At 41.2% G+C, this 25263-nt stretch overlaps 1 protein-coding gene across 5 annotated transcripts in view; it reads right to left on the bottom strand.

Moving 5' to 3' along the window:
• ERC1 (ELKS/RAB6-interacting/CAST family member 1) overlaps positions 1 to 25263 on the bottom strand; it is a 232486-nt gene that overhangs the window by 143594 nt on the left and 63629 nt on the right. For all 5 annotated transcript variants that reach the window (XM_083859867.1, XM_083859869.1, XM_083859868.1 and 2 more), the window contains exons 4-8: positions 20566 to 20640; positions 18463 to 18618; positions 16618 to 16701; positions 15698 to 15865; positions 9458 to 9625 (exon numbers count right to left, since the gene is read on the bottom strand). In XM_083859867.1, the coding sequence (XP_083715993.1) occupies positions 9458 to 9625; positions 15698 to 15865; positions 16618 to 16701; positions 18463 to 18618; positions 20566 to 20640 (651 nt within the window). The remainder of the gene's footprint in view (positions 1 to 9457; positions 9626 to 15697; positions 15866 to 16617; positions 16702 to 18462; positions 18619 to 20565; positions 20641 to 25263) is intronic.

The raw sequence follows: 25263 nt of genomic DNA, 5'->3' as shown, positions 1-25263 counted from the left end.
ATTCATTTATCTTAGAGCTTCTCTAGGTGACCCCTTTTGTTGGTATCAGGTAAGAGACTGCAGCCATTATCCAAGACCTCAACCTTGTTCTTCATCAGGACAATTTGTTGGTTCCAACTTGAGTCTAATCCTTTCATTCCCACAAGTAATTCAACACAAAACACTGCTATCACAAACACCAAAACAAAACAGCTTCAACTCTGCTGCTCCTCTTCAGTGAAGTTTAGATATTACTCATTTATTTCATATATATTAAAAGGTCATTATACTGAGAACCATAATTGAAATCATCTGGTAATTAATTTCCCAATCTAATTAGGACTAACATCCATTTTGTTGAAATCCTGGCCTAATCAGGCAGAATAACATCATGCTAATTCTCCTTTCAGCTGTGTCCTGACATTATGAAACAATCTCTAAGGCTGTGTTTTCCAAAGTTTTACTCCTACAACCTACCAAACACAAAGGGATTAAAAGCCCAACTATTCTGGGGACATTTACTCACTCCTGTTCCAAGTCTCTGAATAGGCTTTGACAAAAATGTGCCCAGATTTGACTCAGGAAAGTTCATTACAGAGAAAACACAAATACAACAAATTGGGATAATTTCATTTGATGGACACCAAATGTTCAAAAAAAAAGAAAAACCCAAAGCACTTTATTGTGCAAGGCTGATAAAACAAGGGGGAAACTGAATGTAGCAATTGCTCAGTTAGATCTGTTATTCTGTTTTGTAAGAAGCAGAATAAAATTACCAAGTTGCAACATTGCTTTTAGGACATCTCATGGCTCACAAGGTTATCACTTAAAGCAGCATTTTAGAAGTGTAAAATGAAACTTCTTTACTTGGCTAATCCATGTGCTGCATTTCATGGGTAATTCCTGTGAAGCAAACAGTCCTCCTTCTCAGCAATGCTGCTGATGTTTTCGTGATTTGTTTGAGATTTTGGGTTTGGTTCTACACGAGTGTAATTCTGATACCTGGGGAGAGACACACAGTACAGGGCTACATGTCACATTCACAGCAGAGAAAAGGTGAGAAAAGACACAAAGGGAGAAAGGCTGAACTCCTCAGAGCACTGAGACAGCCGAGAATGGGATCAGGGAGCAGAGAAGCACTATAGGCAGACCAGGATGGGATAGGAACATGGGATTTAATGCAGATTATAAAGGAAATCCTCACAGCAAACTAAACTCCATTTACATTACCATTTATGCTCACTCAAGCAGAAGGCTGTGCAACTTGGACAAAGATTTGAAATTAAATGATGATTCAGCCACCCAAATCACTGATTTATTAGCAACTCATACTGTAAATTCTAACCATGAGTGTGTGTGGGTGGGTGTGCATTTTCCAATATTTAGCTCTCATTGCTCTTACAGAACACAATGACAGGTGACTCAATATCAAACTCTCACATTAGTTAGTGGTCCAGACTCATAAACCCCCATAAATTTAAAGAACCTCATGTATTAAATGAGTGCCATCACTTGCTGGAACCTCTTCCTCATGCAGAGAATCATGCTGAGTATCAACTGCAGGCTAATGTGAGACAAAGGGACTTCAGTTTCTCTGCTGACCAGTTTTCTTACCCTGTGGGTGAAATCACAGATCTGAAAGTTGTTACTACACTTGTGCCTTCTGACAGTCCTACAGACTGTATAAATCTGTGCACAGATCCAGCTTTGCAGACCACTGAGCATAGTGGGCTCAAAATCCACTCCTGAACCCAGACAACAATTGATTTAAACTGAAAAATCCCTCCTTCCTTGCTCTAGGGAAGATCCCCAAGCTGACTGCCACAATCACTGTTGTGTGCTCCAGACACAGCCCAGACAAACCCCCGGGGCAGAACACGCCTGGTGACCAAAGCCCTGGAAACTGTGAAGCCTCCCAGCCCAGGGCACTGAAAGCCATGGAGGAGAGTGATGTAAGTGACCTCAAAAGTGGCCACACCCTGCCTTTTCCTGCCTCCTCAATCATGGGGCACTCTGTGTCTGCCTTGCAGGACAGTGAATACACCACCAAAGCTCAGGAGCTTTATCTTGCCAGAAAAACTACCCATTTCATCCATAAGGAAGGCCAGGGACCCTAGAGCTGGCTGACAATTTCAGCTCCCTATCTATGAGTAATGACCCCTCTTGCCACTCCCAAGGCTCAAGGACAGGATATTAAAGTGACTTCTCCTCTTTGAGGGACACTAGAGAAGTTCCTTCCAGATGTGCCCAGCTGTGGTTTCAGAAAATGCCAGAAACTGCAAAGGAGTTTTCCTGTGACTGAGCTGCTGTTGTCACCTTGTGTGACACTGCTGGAGCAGTGTGACATCAGTGAGACCCTTCCTCACCTCACCTGCTGCAGGAGCTGAACCACACAACCTCATCAGTGCCCTCACAGCCTGCCTTCTGTCCTTGTGTGAGCCTAATTATCCAGCTTCAGAAAAAAAAACAATCAGGCACTTCAGTTACTAAAGTCAACAGGCAAGATTCTTCAATAATATATACATATAATATAATACAAATATATATATATAAAATATAAATACAAATACAAATAATATCAAATAAATCAATATAAAGGAGAGTATTCCTTACATTAGCTCTTATATTAAAAAATTGACTTGCTATCTTTCACACATTTGATTTTTTAAAGGAACATCAGCATACATCTGGGAATGTAGGTACATATGCTACCTATAGTCCAGATGGTTTTATTTTTATTGTGGCATCACAAAATGCTCCAAAAAAGTGGTAATATAAAAATATAACAGCACATCCTTCACCTAAAAATTCTAAATTCTAACCTAGGCAGACATAAAACCTTATTTTGAATCCAGTAGGTTTGTCTGTCATAGATGCTGCACTAGTAGTCTCAACTTTGCACTAAAAATTATTGGAATAGCATAAATAGTATATAATAATATATAGTAATATAAATATATTCCTTGGGTAAGTCCCTGGAGAAGTCACTGTCACCTCCTGCAGACCATGGAGCATCTGCCATGGAAAATACTGTTCCAAGCCAAGCTTGTGCACCTTACAGGATCCATATTCCCATCAGAAAAATGTGAGTTCTTAATTGGCTCAAAAGAAACAAAGATACCGAATCTGTGGGATGTTCCTGAAGCTGCCGTAACAAACTCTGTAGGGCAATAAGCCACCTTTAAAACTGAGCTGAAAAGTGATAGGAAGGACTGTGCTACTGCTTTGCCCTCAGATCATTTATTAGTGGGACATTCATGGGAGAGAAAAAGTCAAACACGACACACTGTCTCACCTGGGCTGGGCTGCAATTACTCTGAAAGCTCCTAATGGATTGTCAGAGAGCTGCAAAGTCAAAATGGAGGGGCAAGAGCCCTCCTTTGAAATGGTCATGGCTCACTGTAAAATTAAAATAAATTCTGTGCTGTGTCCTAGTTTTCCATGTGAAAACTAAACAACTAATCCACCCGGATGTCAGGAATGAAAAACTCTCACAATGTAATTATGCTGAATTTGAACTCACATAATGAAGCCTTTTCAGTCTCCCTTGGCACTTTCATTGCTACCACAAGAAGTATTTTGAGAGAGATGAAGGATTAAAAGCCTAATTTTAGGCTAATTTTTCCTATTACTTCTTTAACTGAAGATAATACAATTAACTAAAAAACTCCACCCCACATGGTAAAGCAATTCTAAAAGCACTCTGGTGAAGAGAAGCTACTGCAGCATCTTGGACACAAAGGGTAACCAATAAGCCAGAAGAACTGCTAGAAATTTCTAAAAGGCACAAATTTCAATTCTGTCCTGTTCAGTGGCCGCCAGCAAGGCTGAAGCAGAAAGGTCTGAAAGAAGGAAAAAGCAGAGGAGGTCTGAGATGCCCTGAGGGACACACAGACACAAGTTCCCCGTGCCCCCCCAGGACACATCTTTGAGGTCATGTCTGTCGCATTTAATAAAGAAGCTGCCACAAGTCCTGTGGGGTTGTTTAGTCTTTTCTGTGGTGCTGGAAATCTCTGAAGTGCCTTCAGAGCAGTTCAGTGGCACGACTTGAGAGCTGCAGTACAAAGAGCAGGCTCTGACAGAGACAAGGAAAAGTCCCTCAATTCCATCAGCTCTGGTTGAGCAGAAATGCAGCAGGAGCACCTTTACCTCCCTGCAGAATTTGGGCTGCTGAGCTGAGCTGGACACTGCTCCTCTTGAAAAGTCCACGATCCAAGCAGGTTAGAAGTGGGATAAGCTTGCCTACAGGAGTGTTACAGAGGCAAAAAAATCCTCCAGTGTGAAGCAGGAGGGCACACAGGGCACAGCCCCACCCTGTAAATGAAGAGCCCATCTCTGCTGGGCCAGGATTTGCCCCTGGCTGCTCAGTTATTCCTCATTGTCTGTTCATACCAACAGAGATCAGCCAATGCCTGCGTGGTGACCTGGGGGCCTGGGGACCTCCAAGCCCTAAATGCCACCCTAGAGAGGCTCAAAGGATGGCTCCAAGCCCAGCCTGCATTCTATGAATCCTCAGAAACACCTTATCTGCATTCGCTTGGCAGGCAAGCTCAAGGTCACACCTTGGATCAAGGATGAACATCTCATTCACAAACTGAATTTGGTGTTTGAAAATGCAGATTCTCCTCTGAGCTCTCTCATCTCCTCAGGGCTGGAGCAGAGGAGCTCTCTGAGTAGCTAAACCTACTTCAGAGGAGAGAGAAGAGAAAGAAAATAAACTTTAAAGTACAAACACTGCATGTCAAAGTCAGGAATACTGAACCAATGCTGCTGTTGCAGTAACTATCAGCACCACTCATTTTAAACAGAGTTACACATTTTGTTTGCAGCCCTCCTCTCCTGCCACACAGAATTTCTGATCATTAAACATAAGACATTTATTCTGGTTCCTAAGTATTCTGGAAAGCAGAGAACAGTGATTTCCTGTGGAGAAAGGCAATGCTTCTTATTCAAAAGTGCAGCAGCTTTTGAAACCTTCCCAAATCCAAGCTGTACAAGTCAGCACAGCCACCAAAGAAAACATAAACCTCTGTTCTTCCCTTATCACAGGTCAGTTATCACACAGAGCGTGGGGAGCTGCCAAAAACACTGCTATGTTCACACACTAAAACTTGTGCGTTTTATTTGCCTGCAGCTGCACAAAGGGAGTGTCAGCCCCTCTCCCCAAGACAAAACATGACCTACCCCCAAAGCAAGAGGTGACTGAGTCCCTGTTGGGTTTTTTTCTTTCAGTGCATCATTACTTATCTTTTGTCCCAAATGCTATTTCCCTAAAACGCTTTGATTGCAAAATATTGATTTTTTTTTCCTCGTTTCTTTTCATCCTTGTCTCAACCAGCACAGATCGACAGATGTAGCAAAAAGAGTAATGAAGAACCATTTAATGGTTTGCAGGTTCACATTTCAAATCTGCCCACCACAGTCCCTACCTCATTTTCAAAGATGCTTTCCCCAGGCCTTGAGTTCTAACAACTTAAAATGAGATTTTATGCAAGATCTATTTTCAATGAAATGAGAAAAAAAATACTCCTGAAGCTCTATAAAACTAAGTTTTTGTATTAAATTTTAGACATAAAGCCAAAGTCTCCGAATTTCTAGCACACGTCCTACTTGTATTGTCTAAAATAAAGGTATTACCAAGGAGCATCTCTGTATGAGCTGAACTGGAAAGAGTCCAGGATTTCAGATGTGAATTATGTGGTTTCCTCAGCAACCTGGAAAATGTATTTTGGTGCCTACTGGGTATCAGTGATGATGCCAATTGTCATGGTAATTTTTCAGATCTTTGTTGCTCATAATCTTTTTCTGTGTCCTTTAACTGCTCTCTAATCAGTCAGGAAACTTTCATTGCTTTCTTCACCTTGATTTTTGGATGACCAAAAAGTATATTTTATAGTTCCCTCCCTTTAACCAATACAACAAAAATAATGGTTCATGCAGCGAAGCATGAGCTGGTCTGTGCCAATGAATCCAAGCACAGACCCAGAAATAAAGGATGTATTTTAAATCATTTTTTGTTTCAACAGCAGCAATTTAGGATAGCCCAGTTTTGGGCACTAAGCTAAACAATTCCTGGTCAGTGTCAGCAGAACAGGTATCACACATCTCACACAGTCCCAGAAAATAAAACCATCCTGAGGTCCAAATACCCATTTGACTGTGGCCACATTCCACTACAGACAATCTCCACGTTTCAAAAGAAGTAAACAACTCTTCTTAAATGGCCACGTTATGGAAAGTCATTAATTCTCAATAAATTCTGTTCTTTTCAGATCTTTATCACTTTAGCTTTTGCCCCAAATTTTCTTTGTATCTAGCATTAAAAATATTAGTGTGCAAGGTTCAGTTGATTAGAATACAACTTCAAAAATATCCAACTTCAAAAATATCTGAGAACCTGCTGAGGGAAGAACACTTGGTGAAAACTCATTGAACAGTATCTACTAACCCAACTCTTAATTTGTTTAAATTCCTTCAATCTTCCACATCTTCACCCTTCTCATCACTGCTGCTTCCAAAGACATCCTATTCCCATACAAAAATATTAATTAACACTCTACAAGAGAAGCACTTTTTGTACCATGTGCCTTCCATGATCTCCCACTCTATTTGGTTAAAAAGCCTGATGATGATTAAACTGTGTCAAAAAACTTAAACATTTACTGTAACTAAACCAGCAAAAGAAAAACCCAGACAAACTACTGTCTGGGTTTCTAAGGTATCTAAGGTATCTAAGGTATCTAAGACCTTTGAAAATAATTTAAACTGGACCTTCAGATCTTCAACTAGAATTTAAGACTAAAACCTGATCTGTCTGAACATCCCAGTTTGTAACCAGAGGGAGGAATAAAAACACTTATTGTGCATGGAGGTAAAAGTTTAAAGACTCCAGTTTTTTCTTTTAATGGCAGTAAAATTCTGAACTGTCCTGGAAGGTTTGAAGGATGAAGCAGAAAACAAGATGTGCACTTTAATAAGATGCACTCTAGAAATGCAAAACCAGGCAAAATAAATCACAGTTTACAAGGATTAAGAGGAAAATATTGATATGAGAGGAGCTGGAGGCTCCTGAGTTTCCAGACAGAAAATCTGTGCAGCCCATATATACCAGATAAAAATGAGACTTCAGAATTTTTCCCTAGCACAGATTTTATGCAAGTTCTCATAACCTCCACAATAATACATATTTTAAAAATCTGACAAGTCCTTCCTTAGGTATTTTCTCACATTCTGCTTTTCTGGGGAAATATGTTAAAGAGAAGAAGAAAATGCAAAGCCCTACCTATGGAAAGTCCCACATCTAGTCTTCAATTCCAGGTCTGGACAAGTAATTAAAAGTCTGAGTCAAAAACATCAATCCTTAAACATTAAAGGCCTGAACTTCCAGTTATTTACCCCAGGCTATACAAAAAATAAAAACGAATTCCATATTGCACCACAAACCTCAGATAAAAGAATTGTCACCTGGATTCTCCACAAGAATATTCCAGGTTAGCTGGTTACAGAAATGAAAAAAAAAAAAAACAAACAACTTTGGATTTACAACTTTCACAGTTTAACTGTTCATGTTAAAGAAAATGCAACTCCAAGGCTCAAGCAAATTCAGATTTCTGCAGGTGATTTGATTCCTATCAGCAGCAGGAATATCTGTGTTTCTGCAGACAGGTCATTGTATTTTATCCAGAACAGGGAGGCTGTGGATGCTCCACCCCTGGAAGGTCCATGGCAGGGGGACTGAACTGGATGAGTTTTATGGGCCCTTTCAGTACAAAGCTTTTGATGGGGCTTTGTTTTGGAGGGGATTTGTTTTGTTCTCGTTAGAGAAACTCAGAGACAGGATCAGAGAACACCACAAACTGCAGTTTATTATGGCAGGGTTATTATTTATCCTCAGTGGGGCTACCCAGGAGAGCAGCACCCCAAAGCTGTCACAGTTAAAAGCTGGGTCACACTTGCCTTTCTTTCCAACCTGGAGAGAGCAGGAACTTTTACCCGAAAGCAGCAGGAACAGCCCTGAACAAACAGGTCAGATGGATGGAGACACAAGATGAAACTGCCTCAATATGGATGACAGTGCTCTCAAAAAAACAAGTATTAAAAAAAGGACCTTTAGAGCTGCCTATAAATGATCTAATGAAACATCATTCTCAAGTGTCAAGTAGAGCAAGAAAAGGTGTGAAAAAGCAGTGTAAGAGTGAGTGGAAATGGAACAACCTCAGTGACATTTAACATTTACAAATGTCAGATCCCCACCTCTTGGTTAAACACCCACCTGGGATCTCAATCTGTGCCTGGAGGGTGCACGACCCATTTTGTATAACAAAAAGAAACACAGCACAGAAATCAGAAATCTGTGTTTCTAAAAAGATGAACAGTCAAAAAAAAAAAAAAAAATGAAACCATGAAGACTTGGAATTAGGGCTCAGAATTATTAATGACTTATTTATGGCTGGAATCCATGTCTGAACTTCCATTCCCTTGTGACGTTTGTAACAGAGCTGAATATGACCTAAACCCTCGTGATTTATGGTTATAGACAAGAAGAAAAGGCATTGGCCAAGTGTCAGAAATTAATCAATACTCTGAACTATTAATATCACAAGAATTCTGCACAATTGTTTAAAGGTCTAAGAAAAAAACAGAACAAAAAAACCCCACATCCTCAGCCCAATACACTGAATAAGAGCTCCAAGAACAGCTTTTCTAAAGATACAGAGAAAAAAAAAGTTCTTCAAATTAAAATTTATTGCAGTACACGCATTTCTCTCTTTTTAGCCTGTGTGAAGGAAAATTGGGATATATTGTGTGTGCAATTTGCCAACAATCATCCATAATGACATCCTAGGGCTCAGTGGCCTTTGGGAAACCTCTCTAATTTGTCTGACACAGTCTCCATGTTTCTTTCCCCAGGTCACTGATAAGGTCTGCATTTTCTTATCCAAAAAGATATGAAGGATAGTCTGATTATCCCATTCTAGCACTTCCCAAGAAATATTAAGTACGATAATACAGCACTTCTAACAAAAGTTACACAAAGTTCCTCACAAAGTCCCCAAGTAGGTTACAGAGAAATCATCCTAATTGCCCCTGCTGATCCAACCCCTCCCTGTTCAGCCACACACTGAAGTCATGATCAGTGAGTGCCCTGTGCCTCACACCAGTGTGGCTTTGCTGAGGTGCTGCCTGGGAAAGGATTGATTTTAAAGATGATGTGCCCTTTTAAAAATGCTATTATTAAAATGGAACCCAAAGCAGCACATGCAGTCACTGAAAGGCAACAGTCTCTGTTCTGAATTCCATTTTTTTGGTCAAAAATTCAAACAAATTAATTTTGTTTCACCATATCCCCATTCCATGAGGGGACTGGAACATTCCTAATCTCCAGAATGTAAATGCACATTGCAGTTCAGACTGTGGACAGCCCTGGAGACTGAGATGATGCACCAGAGGTGTTTATCCCAGAGCTCTGCACACTCACCTTCTTCTGGAGAACGTTCACCTTGCGCTCCTTCACCTCCAGCATGTCCTTGAGGTCGTGGATCTCCCCTGCCTGGGTGCCCTTCTCCTCTGCCATCTCCTGGATCTGCTTTGTCTTCTTGTTCAGCATGGTCTCCTTCTCCTCCAGGCGCAGCCGCAGCGCATCCACCTGAGCTCAGAAACGCAGAAAAGCTTTGCTCAGCACTGAGGGACAGCAGCTTCAGGGCAGTTAAACTACACCTCCACAGGGGGAATATTAAAGACAGACTCAGAAATCTGACAGACATTTCTTTAAGGATTCAACATCCATAGGATTGGGATAAAACAGTTATCATAAGTGACAGGAGACTAAACAGTAAAAATAATCAACTGTGTTACTCCCACCTATAAGAAAACAATGCTCCTTCCTGGAGAATCTCAAATCACACTTCTCACACAGCTCAGGCTTGTATCACACAATACTGAGTTTGTTTTCCTCAAAGTAGAAGCCAACACAATGTGTTGTGGCAAAGTTCTCTCACATTTCAAACTTTATTTGAAACATTATTAATAACCAGAGAATAAACTCACTGTACCAGAGTGTCACTTTATATTTTAGGCTTTAATCACAGTAGTAACTGAGCCTGAAGGAAATGAAAGCAGAGCTCTTTGCAGCCACTGCAGATCCCACCTGGAAAGAGGTTACCTTAGGATGGCTAAGAATATTTTGGCTTCAAAAGCAAAGTAATAGTTTAAATAGAACGTGTTTTCCACAGCATGCAGTTTTATAATAAAGGTAAAATTGAACAAATGACACAGTACAGGATATTGTGGGTGCAATTTGGACACACAAACACACTTAGAGCTCCCATGGCCTGAGTGAATTTAGAAACACACTCTGGAAACTCTGGGGTGACCTCAAACTTCAAAACTGCATGTTGAGCATCTCCTGCTTTTCCTTCTGCATTTCCCTTCCATATGTGAAACACAGCTCACGAGACAAAGGAAATGGGAGAAAGAATCAGAGCTACCTGAATATAAATTTGATGAGAACAGTGAGGTCACCACAGAGCACAGACTAATCTCAAAGACTATTGTGGAACACGAAATCCAACACCCCCGACCTGCTCAGGATGCCCAAAGAAAGGCACTGACCCCTGTCCACTCAGCATTGACACAGAGCTCAGATCTGCCAGCCTGCCTGCTAATCTCATTTGACACTATCAGATTTGGTTCCTGTTAGCTGAATCCATGACAGGACATCAGTCACACAGAGTAAACAGCCTGATCAATGAATTTCTTACTCCTTCTGCACAGCACAGACCAGCAAAGACATGAAGTGAAAGGATGATAACTGCTGGACAACCCCAGCTGGGGTAAGGATTTGGGAATTCACTCTGCTTACGGTATTCTGAGCAATGTTTAGTTTTACCATGTTATTCTAGTGCCATTTTATTTTGAGTTGCTGATGGAAAAATTGTCTGTGAGGCTCTGCACTTGCAGGGTTCCACCCAGAGAAGCCTGTGGTGTTTTGTGTCCTTTCACACAGAGCAGTGAGCCCTGCAGAGAGCTGCCCTGCTGTCCCCATCAGCGCTGCCACCTCTGTGTCTGGAGCCTCCTCACTTACACACCCCTTATTCAATCCCATTCCTGACCTCTCACCCAGCACATGGGGCATGGGCTGTGACCTGCAGGGAGACTGGAGTACCAGCCCTTACCCCAGTGGGATTTATAGGATGGACAGTGTTTGTGATGAAAGGTTCAGCAGGTGGATCACACTTGGTCCTCTTTTCTAAAACACAGTTCTGCAGATTGATTAGGTATGTTCTTCCCTGGGAATCTTTGATATTAAAGCTAAGAGTCACTTTTATTAATTCTTGAAGGGAAACTGAAAACCTCCCTCACAAGGAAATCTACTTACTCTCAACAGTTGTGTTGCAAAATATTTGAGACAGTCCAGATGCCTACAGCACACTGTTGGTGAAAAGAGAACATCTGCAAATAGAAATTTATCCACAGAATGCTTTCCATTTTCTGACTGATGATTCTCTTTGAACTCTATGTTAGCTTATGGTTTGGGGTAAATTGCATTGCTGGTTTTACTTGTGTGAGGTCCTTGCCTAGGAAACTGTAGCAAACACTTTCAGAAGTATTTCCAAAGGCTGGCAGGACACACAATCATCACCTCAGCACTATTCCTGGCAGAACACTGCCCTTGTTTATCCATGTCAGCTCAGTCTATGCATGGCATCCTCCCACAGTGACAACAAGTGAGGCCTGTGGGAGGCAGGTGATGCCAACTCCAACAGAGTCAGCTCAGGATTTGCTCAGTCCATGGCAATGAGGTGCTGAGGTCCCTTCTCCTGAATTCTGTGGTTTGGGTGGCTTTGTGTGAACCCTGGGTTAGCCTAACTGCTCTCCCAGCCCTGGACTGACCTGTTTGATTGTGCAGGGCAGGTAAAACCCTGCAGGGCACCTCAGGCCAGTCCTTGGTGTCCCACCTGCCCAAAGCTCCAGCACAACAAGGACACCTCACCCCTCCCAGGGCCAGGGGAGACCACACAAGGCTTCAGTTCCCTCCCTCTAACAATGATACATGAAAAACTCTGCTGGGAACCACTGATTTGTCTCCACAGAGTTCTCCAGTAACTGTAAATAACATCCTATGTCTCTGCTCTTCATGTGTCATACATGAAACATCAGCCATATATTGAACATGCAGAAGTCCAAATTTCGTAAGGAAAATTAATCCATTAGTAGCTCCAATTACTACCAGAATAAGCACAATAAGTGAAATAATATTTAATATAAATCTCATCTTAAGCCTTTTTTTAGAATCTTGAATTCTGTAATGACAGTCTTAGCTTTCACAATATTCCCAAACTATAGGGGAATAATTTAAATTTTCAGAAGTCCACAGTTAGTTTCAGACCTTGCTGTGCTCAGGAGTTTCAGGAGCTTGCATTAATAGAACTGAGACTGAAAATAAGGGGTTTTTTCTGGATTTTATCATCATCTCCACTGTGCAATAGCAAGCAGGTTATTCCCACCCTGGTGATCCCCACTTGGGTTGAAGAAGATGTCAGTGGTGCCCAGAAAAAACATCATAATACTCTTTTCTTGCCTGATTCTCCTCTGCTTGTCCCCTGCTCAAACCATGGCAGAACCAGGATCCAGAGCAGGGAACCAAACCTTGCCTCACTCAGTGCTATCAGAAGCTCCAACCTCCCCTATGGGGGACACATCCCAGCCCCAACTGCTCTGGAACAGCAAAATTCTGAATTTATTCTTGAGTTCTCTGTAGGTGTGACTACAGCAGAGGCAGCAGAAGGAGCAGATGGAATTCCAACCCTGAGATGTGTGTTCAGAGCCTACAAAGGTTCCTAACAGGAGCAGCCACTTCTTAAAGCAGATGTTGAAGTGATTCTATGGCAGCATTAAGAACTCAAAGATCACTGAGAAATGCACAGAGACATGAAATTAAAATTGGGATGTGAGGTGAGATTGATTTTTTCCCTACTGTAGCTATTGTTAGGTGAAGTCTCAAGTATGAGCGCATTTTAAAAAGGATCAGTTTGGTGACATTCCATGACTAACTGGCAAACAGATAGAAATCCAAAAATGGAGTTAAGCCTTCTCACTGAGAGCACAGTCTGTAATTAAGACTTTAAAGCTATGTTTATTGACTGATTTGAATGCAGTGGTAGTTCACAAGACTTAATTTAATTCTCTATTTTTGACATTGATCTTTCCTTTTTAACTGGATTAGAGTTGACTCTTCACCTCCTTACACCAACTGCAGCAATATCCAGGCTGGTTTGGAGATGAGAGTGAACTCTCCATGAATTCTTATGTTCTAATGAGACATTCAAAGCAAGTAAAAACTTCCACATGATGAGATGCATTTTTCTCCTGAATATTAATCTGAGTTTACCATAGGAACAGAGCCATGCCAGCCTGGGCAGTATACAAAAATAAAGGAGAACATTCTCGCTGGTTAATGCAACTTCCCACTGAAGCCACAGAACTCCTGGCACTGACCTGAGCTGAAAAATCTCACTGGGTGAAAACTTTATATGGATAAATTCCAACACAAATACTGCCCTATTTTTTATTTTGTTTACAAAGTGACTGTACAATTTTAGAGCTATTTTTAGAGGTTTCTGCACCAATTGAGGAGTTGACCACAACATCCTCTCCACCCAGGAGGCTTCAGGATAAACATCCCCCAAGAGCTCAGTGCAGTTCTGGGGTGGCAGGTGGCAAATCCATTTCTGAGAGATCACATCAACATTTTCCCCACCTGTGAGCAGGGTCTTCAGCAGAAGACTAAGTAAGAGGTAGAGGGTTATGGAGGTATTCTCTTTTCTTCTAAAATGTTTATTTAAGTAAGACTTTAAAAAACTGATCCCTTCTGAAGATGTCTGACAAACATCAGATGTATGTCAGAAACTGCAGCTCTCTCCCTCCCTCTTCAAAGCTCTTTCCAGGTGTCTGGAGAGAATCTAATTGTGTTTTAATTGTGTTCTAACAGTGGCCAGTGCCATAATTCCATTGTTGAAGGGTAAAAAAGATGAGATTCTCTCTCAAAAACTGTAAATATCTTCTTGGAAGGACGAATCCATTTTGGTTTTGTGGAACTACATGAGAACATTTGGAAGCAGCAAGTGAAGAACAAATACTCTCAATGGTTATTTAGTAATATTACAAGTTCATTACAAGGAGAATAATTTTCTATAATTAAGTACTTTGGCCTTTAGATAAAATAAAATCAAGATGCTCTGAATAACTTTAGGAGTATCTATCAATGGTACAGAACCAAGTCTTCTTGGGTTTAAATATTCTGTTTCAATTCTGGACATTTTAATCAAATAAATACCTTTATCTACCACAAGAGCTGAAATTATGACCCTCTACAGAAGTCTTTTAGCTTGTTAATAAAACAAGTTTGTTCAAGAACTTCATCTCTCATGGGTAGAAAAGCACTATTTGTTACTTAAAGGTGAGAAATGTGTTTCTAGTCTTGTGGGTTTGTCCCAGTACTGCACATTTAACCTATTCATATCCTTTTCAATCACTGCAATGGATCAAACCTGCATTTTACCTTTGAAAATTGTTATTTACCTAACACCTTCTTTCAACAATACTTTGGAATTTAAATATTTCTTTTAAATAGACATGTACTAATCTATGGTACATTACTGAATTAGCAAAGAGGAGTGAACAAATTTAACAGGAGGTTTATGATTGGAAACTGGAACCCTTTCCCAGTTATACCCACTAATGCAATCCCAACTTCTACATAAATCTGAGAAAAATCAGACAAGCCATTCTTGGGACATCAAAAAATATTTACTCTGTACCTTTACTGCATGTCAACAAGGCCATGAGCACCTCCAGATTTACCAATTCTGGCTAAAGGAAAGCTGAATTAGGGTAAAAAGTTCAGATCAATATTTCTCTTATTGTAATATGGAACCTTCTCCCAGTGTCACAACTCCTTTGGCTTGGACTCTTCAGCTGTAACAACACAAAGTTTTTGAGGCATCACTGCCATCTTTTGGACTCCCACTAACACTGCAATTCTCCAAGGCAGGGACTGAAATGAAATGCTGTCTGCACACAACATTTCATGCCTGCTCTACAAGAATGTCCAGAAGCAGCATATTTATGTTACATTCCTTACCTGTTTGATGGTCAGATATACACTGGCTCTGACATAAGGTGGGAATTGATTAAGCATTTGGCACCAAAACACAGTTTAGAAAACACCTTGGAATATGCATCATGAACCATGACAGTCCATGTTTTAGGGGCAAGCACAAGCTGACAAGCAAAGCCTCTGCAGAGTGTTCACTGGAATCATTTTCCTGTTCCTTTGTGAAACAATGTTAAGAGGGCTCAACACAACTTTTCAAATAAGGTTTTCTTTCTAGGAAAAGCAAATCTTTTCAGAAGTTTGTCCCTGAAATGGGTGCTGAATGCTTCTGAAAATCTGCTTCAGTACAGGAGAGTGGGTTATTGCTCAAACAGTTTTAGGTCACTGCAAATAAACCTCCCCAGTTCAAGCACTGCAAGTTCTCATTCAGCCAAGCACTTTTGTACACATTTTTCTTCAGATCAAGCCTCTGACCTCAAGAACCAAAGAACCAAAGTGCTGAGAACAAGCAGCCCTGGATGGCTGTGGGATTGCACAAGATCAGAACAGAATAAACCAGGAGTTTTCTCACTTTATCAGCAAGGAGAGGATTGCCCAGCTCACCTCTGTCTGCAGGATGGCAGCTCTCTGCTCTTTAGCTGTCAGGGACTCTTTGAGCACCTCGATGTGCTGTTTGCTGTCAGAGAACTGGTTGGTGAGGGTCTCCAGCTTGGTCTGCAGCGCCAGCAGCTCCGTGTCCTTGCGGGACAGCTCCTGCTTCACCTGCCCAATCTGGGGAAAGGAGACATCACTGAGCAACCTCCTTAAAAAACCTCAGATGACACAAACTGTTTCAATTAGTAGGCAGCCTGAATTAGAGGAAAGTTTTTGGGCTCATCCCAGAAGAGATGTTCACGTTTCATTGCAGGAAGGTTCTTGTCTCCCATTTCAGAGCTGCAAGGCCACAGTGCCAAAGCCCTTTAGAGAACCCAGCACACACTATCCACACTGCAGGAGAGGTAAAGGCAGCACTGAGTGCTCACATCTCTCTTCTTGGTGAGAAACCACATTTACCCTTTGGAGTCAAACTCTGACTTCACAGCAAAGGAAGAACCTAAATCCATGCTGCTAAAATAGAGCAGTTTTAAAAGCATTCAGAACCCAGATTTTGTTACTTTTTGTGAAATAATGTTAAGAGGGTTCAACACAGCTTTTCAAATAAGTTTTTCTTTCTAGGAAAAGCAAATCTTTTTAGAAGTTTGTCCCTGAAATGGGTGCTGAATGCTTCTGAAAATGTGCTTCAGTAGAGAAGAGTAGGTTATTGCTCAAACAGCTCATACCATTAAAAAACAGCAACAAAACCAATACAGGTGTTATTCATGGACACCAAAACCATGTGGACAAGACGGCAGCTACAAGGCTGAGCAGGCTGTTAGTTGTACTTGTTAAATCAGGGGATGAAGGAGGTGAGAGAAGGAAGGCAGAAGAGGCAGCAAGCCCCAGTGATGGGCACTGCACACACAGAGAGATCTTACTGCAGAGACCTCGCTCTGGAGACCAGCCACTCTCTTTTTCAGGTCCTCCCCTTGAGCCTCTTTGGCACTTAGCTCCTCCTTCAGTTGCTCTACCTGTCACGACATTGTTATGCCTTTAAATATTTATCATTTGTCAGCTCCCAGTCAGCCCAAAGTGACACAGAACTGAACAGAAGGATCAACACTGGTCACTCATTTTCTCTTCCATTCTTCATTAAGTCTTCTCAAAGCTTTCATGTCTGTGTAATCTCATCTAGGCTGCCAGACAAGAATTTGATTATGAGACAGAAGATATATACTTATGGTTATGTTTACATATGTCAAGTCTGTGGCTCTTATCCCAAAGGCTTTGAAAGTGCAGCTCATAAGGAAATTACAACAGGAAAAAGGACACACTTCAGCTGAAGAGAAATCATCTTCAATGTCAAGATACGGCCACAAATTACTTCTAAAATACAACACTGAGAAAAGAAATGCTGTGCAATCACAGAACAAGGTAGGACAGTGAGATGTCAGGGCTGGAGATGGCCATGAGCAAACAGACACCAAAAAGAAACAAAATTTCTGCAGGAAAATAAGTGAGCAGAGCAGGAGACAGAAGAGGGCCAGAAATCAAGTAGCTGAACAGACCTATAGATCCACAAAGGGAAAACTGAAGAGTTGCTAACCATGAAAGAAGGAAAGAAAGAAAGAGGAAAAGCTGGAAGGAAGTGGTGCTCTAATCTCCTCACCATTCTGAATTGGAGCAGGGAATGAGTTCAAATGATTCCTAGAAGCAATCCAGGGGGATTTTATTAAGCATTTAATAAAATTGAAGGAACTGAACTCCTTCAGTTCCTAGAAGCAACCCAGCAGGATAAAGAGCAGAAGTAAGAACAGAGGGAGTTCTCTGGAGGTGTTTCAGTGAGCTGGTGTGAGGCAAGAGGAAGGAACACACACTCAGTTCACTGATCTCCTCTGGGGCAAGGATTGCTGCTCTCTCCAAGACACTTCATCCAGCTTTCCTTTCCTCACCAATAATTTCAAGCAGGACAAATGCAGTGGGTTGCAGTTGCTCAGCACCAGCAGAGTCATTTCCAGCCTCCCTTCCAGGCTCTGTACACAGCTTGCAGGGAGGACACATAACACTGTTCACAATAGACTTAAATTTACTGGACAAGAGGGCCTGAACTTCCACTAAAGAACGTTGGGAGCCACTAAAGGACTGAGAAAAAAAGAATAGATTGATTTTTGCACACAGACAATTCAACAGCCAGTTCAATTTACACCTGAGGACCAACATCTCCCAGTGCTGTATTTGTCCTGTGTTCCAAACAACAGAAATAATTCATGTCAGTGGTGTTGGAAACTCCACTCTCATGCTGACCCCACTACTGGAAGGAGAGTGGAATGGAAAGCCATCATTGTGACAGCTCACACTCTCCTCAGCTCTTATATAATGAAAAGGCTAAACAGTTACACAGCAACAGCTGAAAAAAGAATTATCCTTTCTTCAACAAACTACCTTTGGAAAGACCTTAGACCAAATAAAACCAATAATGGATTAGCAATGGTCTAAAAATAAACACAGAAGAAAAGAAAAGAAAGAAAAGAAAATCAGGTGTGACAATAAAAGGAGTACTTGGGCTACTGATCTTACTGAAACACCATTACAATATTTTCAAATTGGAATTTCAAATGTTCTTAAATATTTTTAAGTTATTTTAGTGGCTTCACAGCAGGTATTCAATCAATTCTGTTTCCCAGCTTTTGCCTGGGGACCCAGACCACCCCTCCCAACTAAGGCAGGAACATTTCCCCCCTCTGCTGACTGAGCTCAGGTGAACACAGAGCTGCCATTTGCCCTCTCAGTACCTTGTTTTTCATGAATTTGGAATGGCTGCGGTACACCTCCATCTGCTTCATCTCCTCCTCACGCTCCTCCGTGCTCAGGGCTCCATTGGACTTCAGCATCTGGATCTCCTCCTCCAGATCCCGCAGGCCACGCTCCATGGAGGAGATCTTGGAGTCCTGGAGGATGACAGGAAGACACACACACAGGTGATTTGTCAATGCATTGCTGTAGCAAAACAAAATATGTCCAAGAAATTACCTGCCTTTGAAATTTATTTGGGAAGTTCTTAGAGGAATCAGTGATTGACTCTTTACATTTGAGTGCTCAGATACTCATTTTTCCATCTGTTTTTTTACCTTTCAAGAAAAGCAAGAGTTCAGCACTGAAAGAAGACATGGCTCAGGGCAGGAACACTGTGTAGGATGAATGGATAAAGGAACAGGAAGAAAAGTTGCCTTTTCAAAGCCAGCATAAACCAGGGACATTTAATTCTAACTGAATGGACAGCAAGATGTGACTGCAAAAATAGAAAAAAAATGGGTTTGTGCCACTAGTTAATTTAAGTGGGGTCACAAATGGGGAACAGCAAAGCAGCAGAAGGAAGGGAAATGTGCAACAATCTATTTTTGATTGGATAAAGCAGGAAAGGATCCTGGCTCGTATGTACAACGTATCAAACATTTCAGTGGGTTAAAAATAACCACCTGGGAAAACAAAGTCAATCTATCATCATCCTCCTGCTTTTACAGGGTGATCAGAGGTGTTCATTCAGTGGACCTGGTTTGCTGCTCCTTTAGAAGTCTTTGTGTTGGGAGCAGCAAAACAGACTCACAGAGCACACAGAGCTTCAGGCACACTCATCATCAAGGGTATGTATTTAGGAACTATAATCCCTTAAAGCAGAATTTTTTTTTTTAGTTCATTTCCCCAAAATATTTACTCTTTCCTGAAAGACAGATCTGATCTAAAACTAAACTACAGACTTTCATACACACAACCTTTCTAACTTTTTCTTTGTCTGAGAAGCAAAGCACAGCTGAACAAAAATCTCATTTTTACATAGAGAGGTTTTCATTCATGAGATCAGATTTTTTAAAAGCATCATTATAAACATCTAATTGGATCTCCTGCTTAATGTTTGATACTTGAATTAAAAACTGATAAAGTAGATTTTTGCAACAAAAATAGAGAGGTAGTAAGGTGAAGTGATATGTTGAAATTAAAAATAGTATTCCGTTTCAGTGCTCACATCATTTCCCAGAAATGCCCCTGTGTTTCTCTTTTCATAGAAAAGACACTTAATGTTACCAGATGGTCAATTAGTTTTCATTACTGTGGACCACAAAGATGACTAATAAAAGAGTGACAGCAAATGAAAGGCTTCAGAGTAGGAAGATGGGATGTAAACAAGGAAAACACTGATACAGAATGGAAAAAGGTGCAGGAGAAAAAAAGGAAAATAAAATAAAATAAAAAGGAGGGATACCAAATGGAGAAGAACAGCTTGCAAAGACAGTTTCTAATTTTTCAACTCTATTTGTCCAAACCCTGTGTGATGTACTTTATGAGCAATACAAGATGAAATATGATGGCATAAAGCTGTGTAAACCACACACTTGATTGTGGCTCCTGAGCTCTTGGCCAATTGCCATCAGTCCATTAAACACTTAAGCTAATGGCTTAAGAATTCAATCACAAATTCATCTGGAAAAGCTGCTTTATGATGGCACACAGACATATTTCTATATATGACCCATTCTTTAAGTGGGTGTCGAGTTTGCTGCTTTATTGATACACAGAATGTAAAGCAGTATTTCAAACATTGATAACATCAAAAGAGAAGAACCCACATCATAAAATCTCACAGATCTTTCACATTAATCTATCATTCCCATTCTTGTAATATAATGAACTTTTGGTTCACTGTAAGAAATCTGGATCTGCTGCTGCAGGCAGACAGAAGACAAGTCTCTACTGTGTCTCTTCAGTGATCGATAATAAAACAGTAGAAAAATATACTTATTTTTAATTCCAAGACTGACAGAAGCAAAGGGGAGTCACCTCTCACATGAACACCCATTTTCAGAGGACAAACTGCAGTGCTGGCCATGCCCAAGCCTCACCTTCATCTCGATGACAGTCTGCAGAGCCTTTGTCTTGGCCGTGTCAGGAGCGCTGTCGAAGCGCCGGTGGATTTCCTGGAGAGCAGGAATGAGAACAGGAGTTACACCAATGGCAGGGCCCCAGCACAGACACCATCACCAAAGCTTCTCTTTCTAATACACAGCATCACTCAGTGCTGCTCTCTGATGCTGCCAGCTCACACATTTTATCACTTCTGGTATCGCAGGAAGGATTGCCAAGAGCTCATTCAACAGAATCCCAGCCTCGGTTAAAAAGGCACAGCACAAACTGCACCTTGGACTATCCTCTCCCTGAAAATACACTTGAAATGACAGCTGAGTTTGCTGCAAAGCTCTATCACCTGCCTGCTGAACTAACCTGGGCTCCTGGGAGTGTCTCATGGAAGAGACACATAATGCACTGCACTAGAGGCTTGCTGAAAACACCAACACTGGTTTCTGTTTCAATCGTTTTAAGGTTCAGCTGTTGTCCACTCTCTTTTTTCAGCATTTTTTACCCCAGAGTGGAAACATTCAACTATACAGAAGTATAGTTACACACTGCTCCAGGGGTTCAGGGGGTGCAGGCAGGAGGATACAAATCCAGGGGATATTTCTGTTCATGTCAATTCAGAAATATCATCCTTCAAACTGCTACAGAAAGCTGAAACAACCTGTTCTATCACATAAAGCTGTAACAGGTGTAAAAAAAGGGGAATCAATATAGAAATAATATAGAAACTATTAACACTCTTTTCACTCTTTGTCTTCAAACAGAATTGTCCCTACAGCACACTCAAATGTTAACTGCAGGAAGGTGAATCCTGTTAAAATGTTAATCTTATATGCCAGAAAAACACTTTGGTGCCCATAAAGCACAAACTGTGATGCCAGTTACCCTAACAATGGGTTGTGTTATGTGCCCACACACAGTTTATCCATCCATCCATCCATCCATCCATCCATCCATCCATCCATCCATCCATCCATCCCCTCAAGTACCTGAAAGACAAATCCCAGGAGCCACCAACAAATTTGTATTTTCAATAGACATGATGAAGGGTTAAAATTCTGTATGGGAATCATTCATGCAATTAGCTCCACACAATTAATTAATTCAATGAAAAAGGTAGAATTTGCACAGTGTTTCGCAAAACTCCTGAAAACACTACTGTGAGATTGTGAAGCTCTTCCACAGCTCTGAGTGAGCAAAACTGAAATGTGCTGAGACATGACAAGGGCCACAAGAATCTTGCATCAGACCATTTGCATAAGTTGATGCCTGTGAATGGTAATAAAAAGAAAATCCAATAGAAGGTGTCTCTGGTTTTAAAATATTCTATTTGTGCATTTTCTGAGGAGCTGTTTTTACAAGTGTGTTTGCAGTGTACAGTGGAAGTCTCTGAAATAAAAAAAAATCCTCCTGAAAAAATAAACCTGAAAACCCCTCCAAATATATTTGTCTCTCCTACAGTCAAGAGAAAGCTTGAGAGAGCCTGGCACCACACAGAAAAGAGTGGAGCAACACCATTATTATTCTACTTACCTGTACCTACATTCCCAAAATGGATTTACCCAAAGAAATTAAAACAAACTCTTGTGACCTTTTAGCAACTGAGAAAACAAAGGATAAGAAGGTCAAAAATTAACATGCCAGAAATCTGGTTTGGACACTGATTATTTTTATTTTAGCTGTTAGTAATTTCCACTGGCGCAGAGACACTGAGAATATAAAATCAGCTGTGGAATTGGGATAGGTGGGATATAGGTCTGTAAAGGGATGCTGACACACACCAGTGTCTGCTCAGGCTTTTCCCAAAGAGAAAATTCCTCCCAGCTCCTTCCTGAGCAGTGCCTGCAATGCCTGAAGTGATGCTGTGCACCTCACACAGGAAATGTCCTACTTCCATCCCCCTCAGGAATTCCACTGTGATTGGGATGACACAACCTGCTGGAAAACAACACCTCTCAGTCCCTGACAGCACAGGCAGGGCTTCGCTTTGGCCCCACGCCTGGGAGCCTGAGCAGCCTGAGAAAAAAGCTGCAGGCAGCCCCAGCCTCTCTGGAGCACAGGTCCCTCCTCAATGTGAAATTCAGGCTGTACTAATGGACTAATGGATCCTGTCCCTGGTGTGTGCAGATTCTCCTGGGGACACACACACCCCACAGAGGGAGGAAAATGAAGGTGTGAACCTGTAAAACAGGATTTTGTGTCATAGTCAAGAACACAGGGCCACACACAAACATCAGGACCAGAAAAACAGAAACTCAGTCCTTCATTCCTTGGTTATCCATTCTGATAAAGTTGTACAAGACTTTTCCTTTTCTTTCACACAGTAAGAACTTTCTTATGTACCTGCTATAGTTTCCTCACAAGTTGGTAAAATTCAACATCTTTGCACCTTTGAGTGCAAATTAAATTATTATAACAAGGGGTGGCTCATATAAATATCTTTTAAATTTTTATTGTTTTCATATGTTCAATGACTCCTGCATTTAAAAGTGACAGCAAAAAGGAAAAACAAAATTATGGTGCAAATTTATTCCAACTCTAAAGTACATTCACAGGCAACAAAAATCCAAAATGGGTTGTTCTGTCCAAAAAAATCTCTAAGATTCAATAACTAGAAACTGAAGGCTAGAAATAGTCAGAAGTTCTAAACAAGGTGGGCACCTTCTCCAGAGTTGGGGGGGTTATATTTTATTATTAAGTCTTAATTTTTAATTAAGAATATCTATCTTCCTTCTCAAGGAAATCTACCACAGAAAAGGTATAAATTAAAGGTGTCATTATTACCTGTGCCAGGTAATAATGATAGTACTGTAAAGGCAGCACAGTGCTCCAGTGAGGAACAATATTCTTCATTTTCTGATCAGCATCATCACATGGAACAGCTGATCAAACACACTGAGAACACTGAATGTAAAGAATAGTTGTGATAAAAGTGATTTGAACACACCATAAATAATTACAACGTCCATGGGGTTTTTTTTGAAAATAATTCCAGATTAGAGAATATATATTGGAATTGAAGGAGCCCCCAGTACTGAGCAGAACAATGGGTGTCCCCTGTCCCGAGGGCTCCAAACATCCCTGGAGGCAAATCTGTGAGGCACAGGCTGGGCAAGAGGAAAAGGAGCTGGGCTGTGAGGCTCAAAGCCTGAGCAGCACTGGGAGGTCCAGCCCTCATTAGTGCCTTGGTTAATGACCTGAGCCACGGGACAGGCAGCACTGCCAGCAGCTCACAGACACAGGAATTTGGGGAAGACATGAATTGGATCAAGCCATGTGCCCTTGATGTGGAAAAAAAACCTGTCCTGGTTTGTAATAAATAACCAAAAGTCCCAACATCCCGGCCAACAAGGTGTCAGTTCATATTCTGACTCTGTCAGCGTTTCTAGGATTTTTTGTATTGGCTTGGTTTTTTGTACTGCTACATTTGTATTTTTTAGTGAAGAACTGTTATTCCGATTCCCATCTCTTTACCTAAAAGCCTCCTTAATTGCAAAATTATAACAATTTAGAGAGAGGAGGCTGACATTGTCCATTCCAAGGGAAGCTCCAGCTCTCCCTGGCAGACACCAGTCTTTCCAAACCCAGACGCCCCCAGAGCAGCCTGGGCTGCAGGAACAGGAGAGCAGGAGGTGGGAAGCAGGAGGGAGAGAAAAGTGTTTGTTCAGCTGAAAAGACTTGGAGATAAACCTGATGCCTTCTAGAGCTAACTGGAGCTCCAGGGATGATGCAAACAAAAGTCTTGTCAGAAGTGGAAGGATGACAGGCAACAGGCAGAATTTGCAGCACTAAAAATCTAGACCAGCTAATATGAGAAAGGTTTTACCAGCAGAACAACCAAATGCTGGAGCAGGTGCCCAGAGAGGCTGTGGAATCCCCACTGCTCCAAATTGCTGCTTTGAGCAGAAGGTTGCATGGAATAACCTGTGGGAGAGCCCTTTAATCTGCATGACTCATTTATATAAATATCTTTACTACCTGCTGCCAGAGGGTGACTGGGTAGTATCACAATTGTTTAGTTTCAGGATTTTTTTAATGCATTTTTTTCCAAAAAGTGCTCCATACCAGTAATTTTAACTTCTATTTCAGCAAGACGTCAAAAATGAACTGAAAAAAGGACATATAAGAGTCCTGTAGAATTTATTTCATTGCTATTGGAGTTTTTTGCTACTAAAACGATGTAGTTACACAAGTCTGCAAGGAGCAATCATGGCAGTTCCTTCGGAAATGATTTCTGCATTTTCCACTTGTCATTTCCTGCATTTGCAAACCCAATCAACATAATTCCCTGCAAAAAAACCCCAATGACTGCATTGACAAAGAGCATAACTTGGGGAGATGTGCTGCCAATTGCACACACACATTGATAATGCAGGTGCCAGTGGCTTTGAAGCTCAGTTACCCCTGGCTAAAGTAACTCATCTCTGTTTCACAATTGTATTAATCCAATGAGACGATTATTTCTAAATCCAATTAAAACCTCAGATATCAGGACACTTAAGTTTGTTAACAAAGGCATCACCTAAAGTGAAAATTAAGGCTCAGCCTCCTGCTCATCTCAGTATTTCAATCAGCAGGAAACAAAAGCAAAATCCCTCCAAACTTTGGCATTAGAGTAAAAGCAAGGTAAGGAGAGAACTAATTCAAACCATCCAATTAGTTGTAGGCACCAAGTCATTGTGCTG

Source organism: Zosterops lateralis (assembly GCF_965231275.1).
Source record: "Zosterops lateralis genome assembly, chromosome: 4".
Lineage (NCBI taxonomy): Eukaryota > Metazoa > Chordata > Aves > Passeriformes > Zosteropidae > Zosterops > Zosterops lateralis.
The sequence above is the reverse complement of the archived record's forward strand: the minus strand, read 5'-3'. Positions and strand labels throughout refer to the sequence as shown.